The sequence below is a fragment of the Barbus barbus genome (assembly GCF_936440315.1).
Source record: "Barbus barbus genome assembly, chromosome: 41".
In the NCBI taxonomy this organism is placed as follows: Eukaryota; Metazoa; Chordata; class Actinopteri; order Cypriniformes; family Cyprinidae; genus Barbus; species Barbus barbus.
This window is the reverse complement of record NC_136719.1, coordinates 19,658,278-19,675,016: the sequence shown is the minus strand read 5'-3', so window position 1 is coordinate 19,675,016 and position 16,739 is coordinate 19,658,278. Positions and strand designations below refer to the sequence as shown.

General features: G+C 34.5%; 2 protein-coding genes across 2 annotated transcripts; both read left to right on the top strand.

Moving 5' to 3' along the window:
• The first annotated feature begins 2,340 nt into the window (after positions 1–2,340).
• On the top strand, positions 2,341–5,892 carry LOC306860685 (heme transporter hrg1-B-like). The gene is made up of 3 exons (XM_079402502.1): positions 2,341–2,579; positions 3,029–3,196; positions 3,294–5,892. Exons 1-3 carry the CDS (start codon positions 2,450–2,452, stop codon positions 3,428–3,430), a joined length of 435 nt encoding a protein of 144 aa, XP_079258628.1. The 5' UTR covers positions 2,341–2,449; the 3' UTR covers positions 3,431–5,892.
• A 1,638-nt stretch (positions 5,893–7,530) lies between these two features.
• Positions 7,531–12,121, top strand: LOC306860684 (chitinase-like protein 3). Its single transcript, XM_079402501.1, has 10 exons — positions 7,531–7,593; positions 8,468–8,500; positions 8,725–8,893; positions 9,460–9,507; positions 9,683–9,848; positions 9,934–10,043; positions 10,130–10,187; positions 11,177–11,365; positions 11,470–11,550; positions 11,652–12,121. Exons 1-10 carry the CDS (start codon positions 7,578–7,580, stop codon positions 12,021–12,023), a joined length of 1,242 nt encoding a protein of 413 aa, XP_079258627.1. The 5' UTR covers positions 7,531–7,577; the 3' UTR covers positions 12,024–12,121.
• The last annotated feature ends 4,618 nt before the right edge of the window (positions 12,122–16,739 follow it).

Genomic DNA, 16,739 nt, shown 5'->3' with positions numbered 1-16,739 from the left:
ATATTAAAAATATTAATATTTAAATATTAAAAATATTTCAAAATATTACTGCTTTTGCTGTATTTTGGATCAAATAAATGCAGGCTTGGTGAGCAGAAGAGAATTCTTTTTTCTTTAACATTAAAAATCTTACTGTTCAAAAAAACTTTTGACTGGTAATGTACGTACATTTGCAATTGAGAAGATGATTTTTTGTTTCACAATTACTGTAGTGCTGTGAGAATGAGTTTGGCAGGTAGATGGAAAACCACTGAGCAAAGATCAAACAGATTAAAACCACCATCTGCAGTGCTGCGCAAACAACAAGAGAAACATTATGTGTGTTGCCTCTAAATGTTTACACACTTTTCCACAGTTTTAGAGGCTGGTTGATTTATTTTACATACATTTAAACACTGACAATCCAAAAAAGAAAATAAATCCTATTTCATATTCAATGTATTTCCATTGATTTTTGCGACCTTAAATCAAACTTTATGCCCAATTTATACTGTAATTATTTACAATAAGTAATGTACACAAATACAAGTGTTTTACAAGCCTAATATATATATATATATACACACACACACACAATCGTGGTCAGAATTATTGGCACCCTTGGTAAATATGATCAAAAGAAGGCTCTGAAAATAAACCTGCATTATTAATCCTTTTGATCTTTAAAAAAAAAAAAAAAAAATCTAACCTTTCATTGAACTAAAACAATTGAAAACGGGGGAAAATCTAATTTTGAAATAAATGTTTTTCTCAAATACACGTCGGACACAATTATTGGCACCCCTAGAAATTCTTATGAGTAAAATATCTCTGAAGTATATTCCCATTCATATTCACAATTTTGAGCACTGCAGGGTGATTATGAACATGAAATTATCCAGCCATGGCTTTCTGTTTCACAGAAATATAAATAGGAGGGATCATCCATCACAATGAGAAAAACCAAAGAATATATTTCTGATGTGCAGCAAAAGATAATTGAGCTTCACAAATTAGTGAAGTGGCTTTAAGAAAAGGAAAAATTCCCATTTCCACCATCAGGGCAATAATTAAGAATTTCCAATCAACATAAAATGTTACGAAACTGCCTGGAAAAGGACGAGTGTCTATATCATCCTAATGCACGGTGAGGAGGAGAGTTTGAGTGGCTAAAGACTCTCCAAGGACCACAGCTGGAGAATTGCAGAAAATAGTCTCGGGGTCAGAAAACCTTTAAACAAAACGGTCAAACAGCACCTACATCACCACATGTTGTTTGGGAGGGCTTCAAGAAAAATTCTCCTAGCTCATCCAAAAACAAACTCCAGCATATTCAGTTATCAGACAGGACAGGAACTTCAAATGGGACTGGCTTCTATGGTCAGATGAAACTAAAAAAATGTGCTTTTTAGCAGCAAACACTCAAGATGGGTTTGGTGAACACATGGATAAAAAGTACCCCATGTGTACAATGCTGTATTAAATACTGCTGTATTTTTAATGTTGTAGGCCTATATTTCTGCTGGAGGTCCTGGACATCTTGTTCAGACACATGGCATCATGGATTCTATCAAATACCAACAGATAAAAAATCAACAAGTGACTGACTCTGTTAGAAATCTTATAATGGGCCATGTTTGGATCTTCCAACCGGACAATAATCCAAACACAAACCTCAAAAACAACACAAAAACGGGTCACTGAGCACAAAACCAAGCTTCTGCTATGGCCATTCCAGTCCTCTGACCTGAACCCTGTAGAAAATGAATGAGGTGAACTGAAGAGGAGAAGCACCAACATGAAGCTGGGAATCTACAGGGTCTGGAGTGATTCTGGATGAAGGAATGGTCTCTGATCTCTTGTCAGGTGTTCTCTAAACTCATCAGGCATTATAGGAGAAAATGTAGAGCTGTTAAACTGGCAAATGGAGGTTTCTAAAAGTATTGAATAAAAGGGTGCCATTAAGTGGCCAATGTGTATTAGAGAAAAACATTTATTTCATAATGATATCCCCCCCCCCCCATTTTAAATTCTTATTCTCAATGAACGGTTAGATTTTTGTGAGTTTTTAAAATAAAAGATCAAAAGGATTAACAATGCAGATTAATTTTCACAGCCTTCTTTGATACCAAGGGTGCCAATAATTCTGACCACGACTGTATATTTCAGACAATATATAATATAATATAATATAATATAATATAATATAATATATAATATATACAATATATATTCAATACAAATTATTCTGTTATGTTTCGCACATATTTAGTTGCCTTTTTTACATAACTGTTCAAACATCCTCGACTGTGAGTTTGTTGATTGTTGCTATGGTGATACCGGGGAGCTCTTCCGGGTCGTGCAGTCGTGTTTACGAATAAGCAGAGCTGCATTACATAATCTCTCATCGATGGTGTAATCCTTCGCATCAGCCTCTTGTTACAGCTTTACTGTACTTTATACATTATAAATGGGTCCAAACAGGATCTACATCAGTGTGGGTTATGCCACGTTCGGCATGTTGGTGGGATTTTCGGCGTTTATCGTGTGGAATGTGGTTTATAAACAGCCATGGACGGCGGCGATGGGCGGATTATCAGGTCTGTAAATAAACTCAAGGCCACAGACTAACTTCTTTACGATACACATCCGCTGTCAAATATAGACATTTCACATCCTGTTTCCTTTAATGTCATGCTTTTTAATTCGTTGCTATTATTGTGTGATCTTGCGGTTGTCACATTCTGTATGCAGTGTGTGGTTTGCTATTCCAATAGATATATAATGGGTGATTATTTAATTTCTTTCTTAAAAGGATCATTCGGTTATCTTCTTAAAATGACATTGCAAATAGTCACCCATAAATATGGAGATATTTTACTATTTCTACTCATATATGCTCTCCCAAGAAAATTTGAAAAAAAAAAACCATACACAGACACACATAACTTACATGCATGCAATAAATAATAAATACATCCATTATTTTATTTTTTACAGTGTACACCATTTTTTTCTATGTGTATATGTTATGGGTTTAAATCTCCAGGAGTTCTGGCGCTCTGGGCATTGGTCACCCACATTATGTACATTCAGGACTACTGGCGCACCTGGCTGAAGGGACTCAAGTTCTTCATGTTTGTTAGTTCGGTCTTCTCCCTCCTGGCTATTGCTGCTTTTGCCACCTTCATAGCTTTAGCTGTTATAGAAAAGCAGTGTAAGTACCTTCACATGGACAGCTTTGTCTAATAAAACATTCCACACAAAATCTATATAATATGTCTGTAATCCATTCTGTATGTTTTTTTCTTCAGCAATAACTGACCCCAAGAGCTTCTATCTATCAGCCGTGTGGAGCTTCATGACTCTTAAATGGGCCTTTCTGCTAAGCATGTACTCCTACCGTTACCATCAGGAGTTTGCTGACATCAGCATCCTCAGTGACTTTTGATTGGTTCCTTCATCTGTAATAGATTTGTAGTTCCCAGTCAGTGGCTTCACCTGCCAATGTGGAGATGGATGGATCTCCTTTTTAAAACGGCCTTACGGCCTCCTTGCTTTCACAGAAAAGACTCAAATCTCAGCCCCTCCTCCCCTCGGATCCAGGCCCTGGAGTAAGACGTCAGTGAATGACTGTGATCTGCCTCTTTCCTGTCTTTTTGAGTTAATTGGAGGTTTTACATTGACATTGGACAAAGGTATGTCAAGTGTTTCAAAGGAAGTGGATACACTAGGATGTGGTCACAGGTAGTTGTTACTTTACTCAGGTCAACTTCTCTCCCAGTGTCAGATGTGAAATGAAGGCTTTCCTTTACTGTAAGAAAAAAAGTGCAAAATTTTTACTTTTAGGAGTGCAACTGCTTGTCATTGGGGCAGTAGACCTTGTGTCTACCTCTTGATAAGGGTGCATATCAGTACCTGAGAGTAATGATATATATTCTTAGAGAATATGGTCCAAAAGGCTCACTTTGAATAGACTGCTGTAGTGACAAGGTACAATTTTTGCACTTTTTTTTTTTCTAAGAGTATTGAATGAGTGTATGATGAAGGATTTGCACAGCTTTATCTAGTGGTCTCAGCCAGCGATGGTGGAATTGACTTTGAATTGATTGTTACTATCGTTTTCATACATAGTGTTCTTTATTATTTGCCATATGTTATTTCTTTTTAAATGCTGTTTATACTGAGTTCTATTAATGATTGGGTATGTTTGGAACTGCATACTAGTCCATACTAGTAATTCTGCAGTATGTACACTAGCATTTAAAAATTAAGGTAAGATTTTTTTTTTTTTTTCTTTCTAATTTATGAAAGAGATCTCTTATGTTCACCAAGGCTGCATTTATTTGGTCAAAAATAAAGTAAACAGTAATATTGTGTTATAATAATATTAAGACAGTAATACTGTCTTAATGGGCAGTCGTGGCCTAATAGATAGAGAGTTGGACTTGTAACCTGAAGGTTGTGGGTTCAAGTCTCAGGTCCGGCAGGGATTGTAGGTGGGGGAGTGAATAACCAACACTCTCTCCACCCTCAATACCACGACTGAGGTGAGACCCTTGAGCAAGGCACCAATCCCCCAACTGCTCCCCAGGCGCCGCAGCATTGGCTGCCCACTGCTCCGGGTGTATGTTCACTACTGTGTGTACACTTGGATGGGTTAAATGCAGAGCACAAATTCCGAGTACTTGGCCACACACCACTTCCCTTTCCTTTCTGTGTAGTGTATACTAGAATACATCTGAACAGTTCTGCCAAAATATATGCACAGGACACTTTATCTCACAATGAAGTGACTTTCACCTGACTTTCTATTACCAACATGATGAGCCGTAATAATATCAGCCCCTTTTATCATGTTGACTCATTATTTGATCAGAATACTAAAAGTAAAGACATGCAAAATAGCCATACATTATTACTCATTGAAATGTGACAATGTAGCATTCTAGGTTTATTGGTGCATAATGCATTCTGTTTTGCATACTTCCTTTATATGCATAGTTAATACTTGGCAGTATGACTAGTGTTCTGTTCTGAACGTTACCATTGATGCATCAATATTATGCAGTTCCTCTCTTTGCCACTAGTGAGGGTGATTGAGCAATTGAATGATTGACTAACTGGTGCTCAATCCTCTGCAGATATGTTTTTAGTTATTATCACTAAATTTTATTATGAAGTTAAAACCATGAGCTGAATTCACCTTTTCCTTGAATACTAAATATGTTATGTCATGTGAAATGTTATTTTTGTATTATTTTTTCTTCAAGATATTCTGCCAGACAAAACAAGTGTTTATGTTTTAAAATTCATGTTTTGTTTATTTGAGGGATGATTGCTCTGTCTGTATGCGTGTTGAGCAGATGTTAAGTGTGGTCTAATTTGTTGTAATTTGCAGATGTTTAAGGATCAGTTCTCCCCAAATCCTGTCATTTATTCACAGTCATGTCATTTAAATCCAATTTTTTATAGTCAAAAAATATTTTTTTTTCACATACAACTCATACAATAGCTTTGTATGAGAAACAGACAAATCTTATTCATGATTAAATTAATTTAATTATGAATAAAGTTATATTACTATTCAATATATACTATTAAAAACTATTCATTTTTAGGAGTCAAAAAGTAACAAAAACAGATTACTTTGCACTAGATTGCATAGAAATGTTAAATGTATGATTTGTTTAGTAGAAGGTGTCACCTTCAAAATGCTGAACTTTTACCAACAATATTTCACTCTATAGCATGTATGTAAAGCAGTTTTGTACCATATAGCTTTTAACCAGCTGTACACAGATTCGTCACTGATTACAGATATACTACCTGCAGCTAATAACTTTGCACAGTATGTGTTACATTGGGACATTTGAAGTGGATTAAAGTACTGTTGTTTAACTCTTATCCCACAAATCCTGTGTGTTTCCTCATCTTTCCACGTTGGAGAGTTACCTTTCTTGATGTACACACACTGATCTGAAGTTTGAGCGTGTTTGAACGTCTCATCAGCAGGGGGCAGCCATGATTCAATATTATTCTCTTACTACCGCTTCAACCTTGAAATATCAGTTTCAAAATGATATCGCTGATACTCTGATAACTAATAAAACGAACGGCCTCTTTATCTTTTTCACTCTCACATACCACATACGTCTGCGTTTTATTTACGACAGTGAACTCCACACACTTAACTAAAACTAGAGGGCCCCAAAGTCGCAAAAACAAAACTGCATAGAGTTGAATATTATGCAGTGCATTTTGTACAATTTAAATGTAGCATTGCAACATTTGCTTTAAAATAGCTTTACTTGTTGGCTTATAGCTGCTGCTGCCTTGAATAAACAGGTGTTGTGAAGCTCTGTAGCCCAAACTCATAATGTAAACCTCGATTAAAATCTGTATAAATTATAGACTGAAACAGACATGCACTCCTTTTCAAGAGGTGGCGATATGCTTTTATAGCTGGATAAAACAAGAAGCTTAATCTGGAGAGAGCTGAGGAAGAGGATCACGGTGGTTAAGCCCATCAGGTCTCCACAGGCGTCCTTGAATGTGGTGGGTCCTTCAAGTCTGCTTAAATCACAATCAAGTGTAAGAAGCTACATTTTTCAAATGTAAGTACTCCTCAAAATATCATGCCATAAATTTTAAATTTGAACTAAAAATCAGTCTGATAATAGTAAAGTTCTGGAATTGCAGTTTATACATAAATATAGCATGCAAAACCACATCAGATATAAATATATGTGCAGTTTTTATGTAATTACATTGATTATCTGTGATTAAAAGTTATTTCAGACCTAATAGGGTTAGTTTGCCAAAAAAAAGAAGAAAAGAAATCTACTCACCCTCAGGTCATCCAATATGTTGGCAAGTTTGTTTCTTCATCTGAACAGAATTTTAGCATTATATCACTCACTCAGCAATGGATCCTCTGCTGTGAATGGGTGCCGTCAGAATGAGAGTCCAAACAACTGATAAAAACATCACAATTACTCACACGTAATCCACACAACTCCAGTCCATCAATGAACATTCCGTGAAGTGAAAAGCTGCATGTTATAACTTAATAAGACATTTTTAACTTTAAACCATTGTTTCTGACTAAAATACAAACACTCTATCCATAATATTGCTTTCTCTAGTGAAAGCAATGCTACATTTCTCCAAATCTCTTCTACATCTTGGATGGCCTGTGGTGGGTGAGTACATTTTCAGCAAATGTAGATTTTTGGGTGAACTACTGTATTCCTTGAATCAGAAATCTATTGCCAGAAAATGTACAAGCTTTTTGTTTTCAGTTTGTTCAAATAATAATATTCAAGTTAACAATGTTCTGTGTCATTAGCTAATTTTGCTGCCTCAGAAAATATATTCAGCATTGTTTTAATATAAATGTAGTATGTGCAGAAGGATGGCACAGGCCTGTTGTACAACCCTGCAGTCATCAGGATGTGGGCTTCTCATCAGCAAAATGTGAAGCTGACGGGGAACATTTGGGGCCAGTGTTGACACAGGAAGTGGTGTCTGTATGTGTATAATATATAGCCTGCCTTTATCAGACAACACAGCAGCTACTGACTTCTTCAGGAACAATGCAGCTCATCAGAGGCAAGTATTCACTGCATTGTTTTGTATTTCTGATCTTCAAACCGTTGTGAAACGTAACTGCTATTTTCAGCAGATTATTTGCTGATAGTTTAGATATCTTTTCCTAAGTGTCTTAGAAGCGATGAATCATTTTTCCTTGAATATACTTTAAATTCACAACCATTCAGATGTTTGAAGTCAGTACGTATTTTTTAAAGAATTTAACACATTCAATTTATTAAAAGTGAACATGCGTACAGACTTGTTACTAAAGATATATTCATCAAAGTATCCTGAAAACAATGCATCATAGTTCCTATTAAAATATTAAGCAGCACAACTGTTTTCAACATTGATAATAACAAAAAATGTTTCTTGTTTTTAAATTGTAATAATATTTTACAATATTGCAGATTTACCGTATTTAATGCAGCCTTGGTAAGCATAAGAGACGTCTTTCAAAAACAATAAAAATTTCTTACCAACCCCAAACTTTTAAACAGTAGTGTATATTAATATCTAACGTAGATATTGCTGATTTTGTGCTGTCATCTGTGCTTTGGATCTATATCAAACATAACAGATTTTTGTGACAGTCACAGATACTACAAAATATGATACACCATAAAATAGCTCTACATGCAAGACAAGCATTTAATATGTTCCATTTGTGCCATAATTTGTTGCTATAAAATGTGTTGTTGAGTATTATCTGTATCAACATCTACACACATCAGGATGTGGCTTTTAATTTAGGTTTCCGCTGCTGGAACAACCACAGACCTACTAACTAAAACAACAACTGTCACAAACTACTTCCTCATAATTTTTCATAGAATTCTTGATTCAATCAGTGTATCAAGTTATTAATAAGGATTTTTCTATTGTTTTTCAGCTTTTGCATTCCTTTGCCTGGTGATTTCAGTCGGTAAGTCCACTCGCACGCAACCTGTTTAAAATGTCATTCAACAATCTCTCAAGGAGGTGTGTGGTACAGGCACATGGCTGCTAGATTAGAGAGCACTTGAGAAAGCACACATTTGAGAGGCAGAACAAGCTGAAACTAAAATAATAAGCTTAGTCTGCTGCTGAGGGCATTCAGAGTACCAATAATAACACAGCATGAAGTTTTCTCTCACTCATACGCCTCAGGTGCACAGAGGAGTTACAGATTGACCTGCTATCTGGATGTTTTAACACACCGCACACGTGAGGGGCCGTGCTCTCACATCATCCTCCCCTTGGCCTCCAATGATGACGACCTTTACCTCCAAAGCTTGTCGGAAGATGACAGTGCTACTCTTAGAAAGATGAAGGAGAGGTCTGATTTTTGATTTTTTTCTTGACTCATTATTTGACTTAATCTACTGTTAGTGTTTTTGTCAACATTTTAAACAATTTTTTTTTTTTTTTGTGTTTTTGTATAAATAGACAGCTTATATATATATATATATATTATATATATATATAAAAAATTTATTTATGTTTTATTAAGCTTTTATTTTTTGTTATTTTAGTACTTTAACCTAAACTAAATAAAAATGAGAAATGTTGCCTTGGCAACTAGCTGAAATAAAACAAGTAAATTTTTTATATTTTTTAAATTTTTATTACAGTTAATGGCTATTTTATTTCAATTAATACAATTATTTTTAGTGGTTTTATTTTGAGCTTTAGTTTTAGTTAAGGATAATAACCCTGAACTGAATTGCTAAAATTCAGACATTTGTAAAAATAATAAATAAATGTATTATTATTATTGTAAATCGTATAAATTTAGATGTGTGTGTGTGTGTGATCATATTACAGTATTTTAGCCTTTTACACATACATTTTATAAAAATAATATGTCAAAATGTGTTCATAAAAATATGTAACTTTCCCCAGAAATCCAACTTTGAAGGTTTTTCTTGGCTTGGAAGTCAAATCATCAAGGTACAAAAAAATTAATAATTTTTTTACCACTTTTAAAAATTTTTTTTTATACATGTTCTTATCAATGAAGAGAATCTCTGAAAACTCAAAAAAATATACCACGACAGTATAGTGTCAGTATATTGACAATGCACATATTGGCACCATCTGACTAACTTAATTTGCTGTTGTTTAGGTTGGAGCTGATGTCTGCTAATGAGGCCGGTGTTGAGACTTTTGTTCAAACGGTATTGACATACTTAAAGGACAAGAATTTAGACGGTCTAGACGTGATTTGGCTGGATGGCCCTACTTCTGATGAATCTAGCAGAAGCACAGAGCTATTCACAAATTTTCTGAAGGTAAGGACTATTATTTTCATCTAAATGTGTTTTGTATTAATAAAAACAAAGTGTATTTTATTACAAGCTTCCATTTTGTCTGTAGAGTCTAAAAGGCGCATTCGAAGAAGAAACCCAGCCTCTGCTTCTGTCAGTGTCTGTACTAGAGCCAGTTGACCACAGTGCAGTCACTTATAATGAGCGAACACTTTCACAGTGAGTCTCGTTCCTACGCACTAGTCATATTGCTCTTGCTGTGCTTGGTTATTTTATGTACTTAATAGTTTCTTTCCTTTCAAAAGGTATGTGGACTTCATCTCCATTCTGCCTGCTAACCTCGAAAAGGACGGACCATACATTGTAATTACTCAAATTTCTTACAATTTGTTGAAACAGGCTTTTATTCGCTGGCTTTAAAATTCATTGAGTGCCTCAAGGATGACATATTTTTGGATGTTAGCATCACCCTCGTTCACTCGACATAGATTCAATAGAATTTTTCAACTGGCTTTCGGAATACTGCAGAAAAAAAACTCTGTGACCAAAAAACCTTTGTTCATTATTATAATCTTCACAAATGAACAGAACTTTTATGAATTTTGCAGCCCAAATACAATCACCAGAAGTAAAAAGCTAAATGTAGACTATAAACGAACTACACCACGGTCACATGACTTCAACATCACCACCAGCATTAAGCTTCGGACAAATCTTTTAGTATTTATTTAAAAACATTTTTCCTGACAACACAGGTTGTGAAAGTGGACTAGTAAATTAAGTTTATCTTTGGTGTGATGTTTGTGCCTCTGTAGTCCCTTTTAGCAACTTGTTAGCAACTGCCTTTTTAGGCAGGTTAAAACTAAACAAATCACAAGTGGGGTAATACTGTGTATTTCATGTAGTATAAAAAATATCTTGAGTTTGTGTTCACCACAGACCTTATTTTAGGCATCCAACCAAAAACTCATTTAAAAAACTTATTGACTTCAGGACGATGGAAGCTGAAATGCTAAATGCTAAAATGCTAACTCATTTCCGGGGTTTGGCCTACAAAATGCAGCCCACATAATGTGATAAACTCTAGTAGGATGTATTCCTGCTTCCACATATTTTGATGGTCCAGGAATAACGTAACTTATAGGCCTAACACCATTAAAACGACTTCCAAAGAGGAAAAATTATTGGTCTGTAAAACTTTTGTAGCATCTATAATTCTTGAGATCTTCATATAAATGTTATTCCAGAACTAGCAAGTATATAGACCTGTCATATTTGGGTAAATCATATTTACCTGTTAGCATGTTAGCATTGTAACTCTGGGTTTACCTCATATTTCTTTTCCTTTATAGGACAAAACAGTCCAACACTGGCAGGACCGGCAAGTTGACCTGCAAAAGCTCAATCTAGCCATGCCTGCTTTTCTACGGCGGTCACGTCGAAGGCATCACCACAGGGATCACCTCAAGCATGATGACATGAATACAGAGACAGGAAGGAAGGATCACATCCACGTTTTGGGCTTATACCTGGGCGATCAGGTAGGCTATAACCACAGATAGTATTAGCTTAGCATTAATTATTAGCTTCCTCAGGGAGAGCTTAGGCAAAATTGTTTAATCATCAGAAACGCTTATCCTTTCAGGTGTGTCAGGCCATTAAAAGTGGACAAGAGCGGTTCATTACTTTAACAAGTATCTCAAATGGGCAAAGTCTTGTAGCAGAGGTAAGTGAAGTGTAGTTTTAAAACAGAAACCTAATGTAGAAATGTGAACTACTAGATGGATAATCAGAAGATAAGCATAAGATGCATTTATTAATGTCCAGGTGCTCCATAAAGGCTTTGGTGGCATAGGAGTTGTCTTCATAGATCTGGACGTCTTCTATAACTCCACATGTGCAAACATTACTCAGGAAGAACAAGCGATGGTTGAATCAAAGGTGATTGTGCATTCACATCATGAACACAGACATCATGAGCATGGTGGTCATCATCACAGGGGGAACCATCACCACAGCCACCACCAGCATCATCACTCTCATCTTCCTTACGGCAGCCATGGTCACCATCAGCATGGCCGTCATCAACATGGTCATCGTCACCATGGTCACCGTCATCAGCATCACAATCACCATCAACATCGTCCAATAATTCTTCAAAGCAACATAACCCTGGAAGAACGGCAGGGCGTGGAGTGAACTTAATACATAATTTGCATGTGATGAATGTTAATGAGAGACCTGCTTATAGAAATTTGGTGTTTGAAGCTTGCCAAGTTAAAAGTTTGACGTAAAATTAATATTATAAAATGTGTAATATATATATATATATATATATATATATATATATATATATATATATATATATATATATATATATATATATGTGTGTGTGTGTATGTACCAGGGCAATCTATCTATCTGGCATTTAATTAGTAATAATTAATTTTCCACATAAAATTCTCATTACTTTAATGTACTTTAATGTATATAAATATTTGATTCCATTTTTATTCCTATTTTGTCTTTGATTCCTGTTTTTGTCAACTCACAATATAATAATTGTGGTGGTAATGTTTTTAAAAATGTTGGTAAATAATAATTAGTTTACAATTTATTACTTTTTTTGCATTACAGTAAATTACAGTAATGAGAATTACATTTTTGCATTATAGTGATGACTGACATCATGGTAATGCAAATACATGTTTTGTAATATAGCAAAAATAATAATTTGTTCTGCATTATAGTACTGAGAATTAGATTTTTTGCATTACAGGTATTTGACTAATTTTGTTTTGCACTATGGTAATGCAATTTTTTAAAATGGTTTTAATAATTGCTAATTGCAAAACAAAAAGCTTATTGTATATCAGAGAGCAGATAAATGCAGCATTATGAAATAAATATGTAGCATAAAAGTCTCAGTGATTTCACATTCTTCTCTTGAACAGTAATGCAAAGCTGTGAGAGATCAATTTAAGTGCATGTGGATGTTCATTAGGCTCTAAGCTAATTGTATGACCAGAATTATGATTTCACCAAAAACGATGAAGCACTCCACAGACTGAGGCTCTGGAGGGCGACTGGCTTCTGTGTTCAGGACGGCAGGTGTAGGCATGCCTGGCTCAAAGGTGGTGAGATCTGCTTTGCTTTATGCATGAGTAGATTTATGAGGCTATTACTTGAACGTCCTGGGGTATAACACACACACACACACACACCTGGTTCTTCAGCTGCCTGTGGCTCAGAAGAGCAGTGGCACAGTGGGTGTGTACAAGGATCCTGCTGTTTTAGACTTTAATTGGGAGCATTTGGAGATGCAGGTAAATTACAGTCCGTTCTCTCCTCGTGTGAGAACACGTTCCTTAATGTCACCCCAACATCACAAGCTGATGAGCATCATTTAGCATCTTTAGAGAAGGATGTATTTGTGTTAATGCGCATTGCACTTTTTTTTATAGTGTGATATAGATTTACTTTAAGTAGATTTTAGTGGTAAATCTACACAATTTGAGTTTAAATTAGAATTTTTGGATCATTCGACTTATATAATGTTTTTTTTTTTTTATTCAGTTTTCTCCCATAAAGTTTCTACTCATAAAGAACAACTTAACGTTTCTTCTTTAGTTTATTATTTTTATTTTATTTTAACGAAGATGGTGTCAGTATCAGACAAAAATTAATAAAATGAAACATTAAATAATTTTAAAATAATTAATATAAATGAAAATTTAACATATTCAGTTTGTTGCAAAAAAAGAAGAAAAAAAGAAAAGAAAATCGCAATACTAATATTTGAACAGCCTCTTCTCTGTACTTTGACCATTGCACTTTCCCTTTTTTTTGTTTTTACAAACTGGCAGCAGATAAACAAATAAATAAATATAAAAGGGATTATTTTTTTATTTTTTTATTATTTAATGTTATTATATGAATTACATATTCAGCTTTTTTACACACTTATTATGCCTTAAACTGGAGGGACAAATAATAGCAAATAAATGAATAAAGGGGACAAGAGATTTTAAATTTCAAATATAAATATTTTTAAATGTGCAAAACAATACACAGTATTGTCAAGCCATATAACATAATTTCATAAACTGGTTGGTTATAAATGATGCCTTTTATTTTGAGTTTCTTGACTAGTTTACTTTTTTTATGGGTGAAAAATAACATGTTTTTTAGAACAACCCTGCAATGCAGAATGCCTTTAATATGTATAGTTAATGCCAATTATTTCCCTTCATTTCTCATGTGCATGACATTTGACTCTAAAAGCTTACAAAATTATTAAATATCCATGCGTGAGCAAGTGATCCATATCCCACTTTGGGCAGCTATTAAATTAAAGTTCCTGCTAGGACACTGTGAAATAGAAGGGGGCAACAATTTAACTTCGGAACCATTTGTCCATTTTCTGTTGAGTGAATTAGAAAAGGGTAAATTGGAAACACAAGATAATTGTCATTTGGAGACCGTTTTTGGTTAGTGACATTTAGATAAAGATACAGGCCCAATTTAATTGTGTCTTTGAGTGTCTGAAGTGTATTAATCTATAAAACTGGTACTCAAGGCTGAAAACCAACTAACAGCACTGAGATATGTTCCTCTCTGTCCTTTCATTAAAAAGGAAATTCCAATCTGCATGCATCCTAACAAGCAGCTGACCATTACAGCATAAATAAACCACTTCAATTTAGCCAGCCGTACAGATGACACACAAACATATGCAACAACCTCTGGACAGTGATCAACTAGTGTGATTAATCTTACAGATCTTCTGCTGACACAATGCATTGTTTGTCTTAATGAACAAGTTTACAGAATATGGTGCTATAAATCTCTGACCAGCCGCTGGCCATTACAAACCGACTCTGGACATTGCTGGTCACTGTTGGCTAATATTATAATTTATGTTGTGCATTGTCTCACTCGGCTGGTCTGATTGCAAATAAATGTTCCATGAATGGTATTGGTAATTAATTTAGGCGTAAAATTGCAAAGCCTCTGCATTGGTTAGATGATGCTTAATTACTTAAAGTCCACTTGAGGAACTGGGCTATGCATCATATACACAATTCATTCTGTTGTCTGTTTGCTCCAATATGAGAAAAGAAATTCTGTGAGAAAATAAATTGATCTATAGCACTATAAGCACAATGAAGGAAATCACTGGGAGTTTTGTTGTATATGCTAAGGTGTTTAGCATGTTGTGTGTTTGCTAGGGTGGTTTCTTGGTCAAAAATAATTACTTCAGTGTAAGTCTGTGGGATTTTTCATCTATTTTATTGTCTACCAGGGGACAATTAAGGCTAATCACTCCTCCCCTCATTAAGCTGCATGGTTTTCATTGTGTTTGTAGCACAAGTTTGCTTACAAGATCTCTTTAAACTAGGTCAGTCTATGCAACATCCATGTTGAAAACACCACTATAATGTTTTCCTCCCAGCTTTAAAGCCGTTGCAAACGAGCTCCAGGTGCACTGGCCATTACGCTCAGGTGTATGGCAAGCCGTTTTGACTTTTATTCATTCTCAGGATATGAATTCTTGATATCAACAATTCAGTTTTTACTAGTTAAAATGCTAATTCTTGATAGCAGAAATTAAATTGTTGATATCTGTAATTGTATTTTCACTAGTTAAATGTCACCATAGGCTGCCATTCAACATCAATTGTTGATATCAAGAATTAATTTCTTACTAGTTGAAATTCTAATTTCATATATCAGAAATTCTTACTAGTAAAAATGTCTATTCTTGATATCAACAATTTTATTGTCACTAGTGACAATGTTAATTTCTGATATCTGAAAATGTATTTCTGATATCAACAATTGGAATTTCAACTAGTAAGAAATTCATTCTTGATATCAACAATTGATTTTGAATGGCAGCCTATGGTGACATTTAACTAGTGAAAATTGAATGTTGATATCAAAAATTAACATTGTTACTAGTGAAATGTAATTGCTGATATCAAAAATAGCCATTGTTACTAGTAGAAATCGAATTCCTGATATCAAGAGTTAACATTTTAACTAGTAAAAACTGAATTGTTGATATCAAGAATTCATATCCTGAGAATGAATAAAAGTCAAAACGGCTTGCCATACAGGTGTTCTTAGTTGGCGATTAGTGCAGGAGCAGCGTTTCCAGGGCTCGCCACAATATACATATATATATATATATATATACATATATATATATACATATATATACATATATATATATACATATATATACATATATATATATACATATATATACATATATATACATATACATTATTTTAATTTAAATAAAATAGTAATTAATCATACTGACCCAAACATCTGAGTAGTAAGGTATTTCACTACATTTATTTTTTTGCTCAAATCATCATCATCAAAAAAAAAAAAGAAAAAAGGTTTTTCAGGCTAGTCCAGCATCTCTAGTATATTTATTTATTGGCCAAATTATGGATTAATAATAGTAGTGATTTTTAGACTTTGATTGCACTGCTAATGAGGCTAAAATTAGGCCAAAATTTTATAATTTCAAAGTTTACTACTAAAATTGCCATATGTGAGAGTTACAGCATACTTTGTTATTTTACACCCTTCATAACTACAGAGTTGTAATCCACTTACTCATAATGAATTCTCTGTGAAGTGCCATCTGCCTGATTATGCACAGTGTCTCTGCCTTGACCTTTGTGTAATCGTTCAACAATAACAAACCCTTTCAGCTTCTAAAAAACCACGGTAAGAGAAATCCCTCAGAAAATAACCCGTTGTTTGAGAAAAATGAGCTGGCTAAGAGCCTATGCATCGTTCCTCTGTTGAGCTGAAATGATTGGCTGCATTGTTCATGAAATTCAGATGTTAGGGTTATCTTCTTCTAATTAAAGCAGACAGTGGACTTGGCTT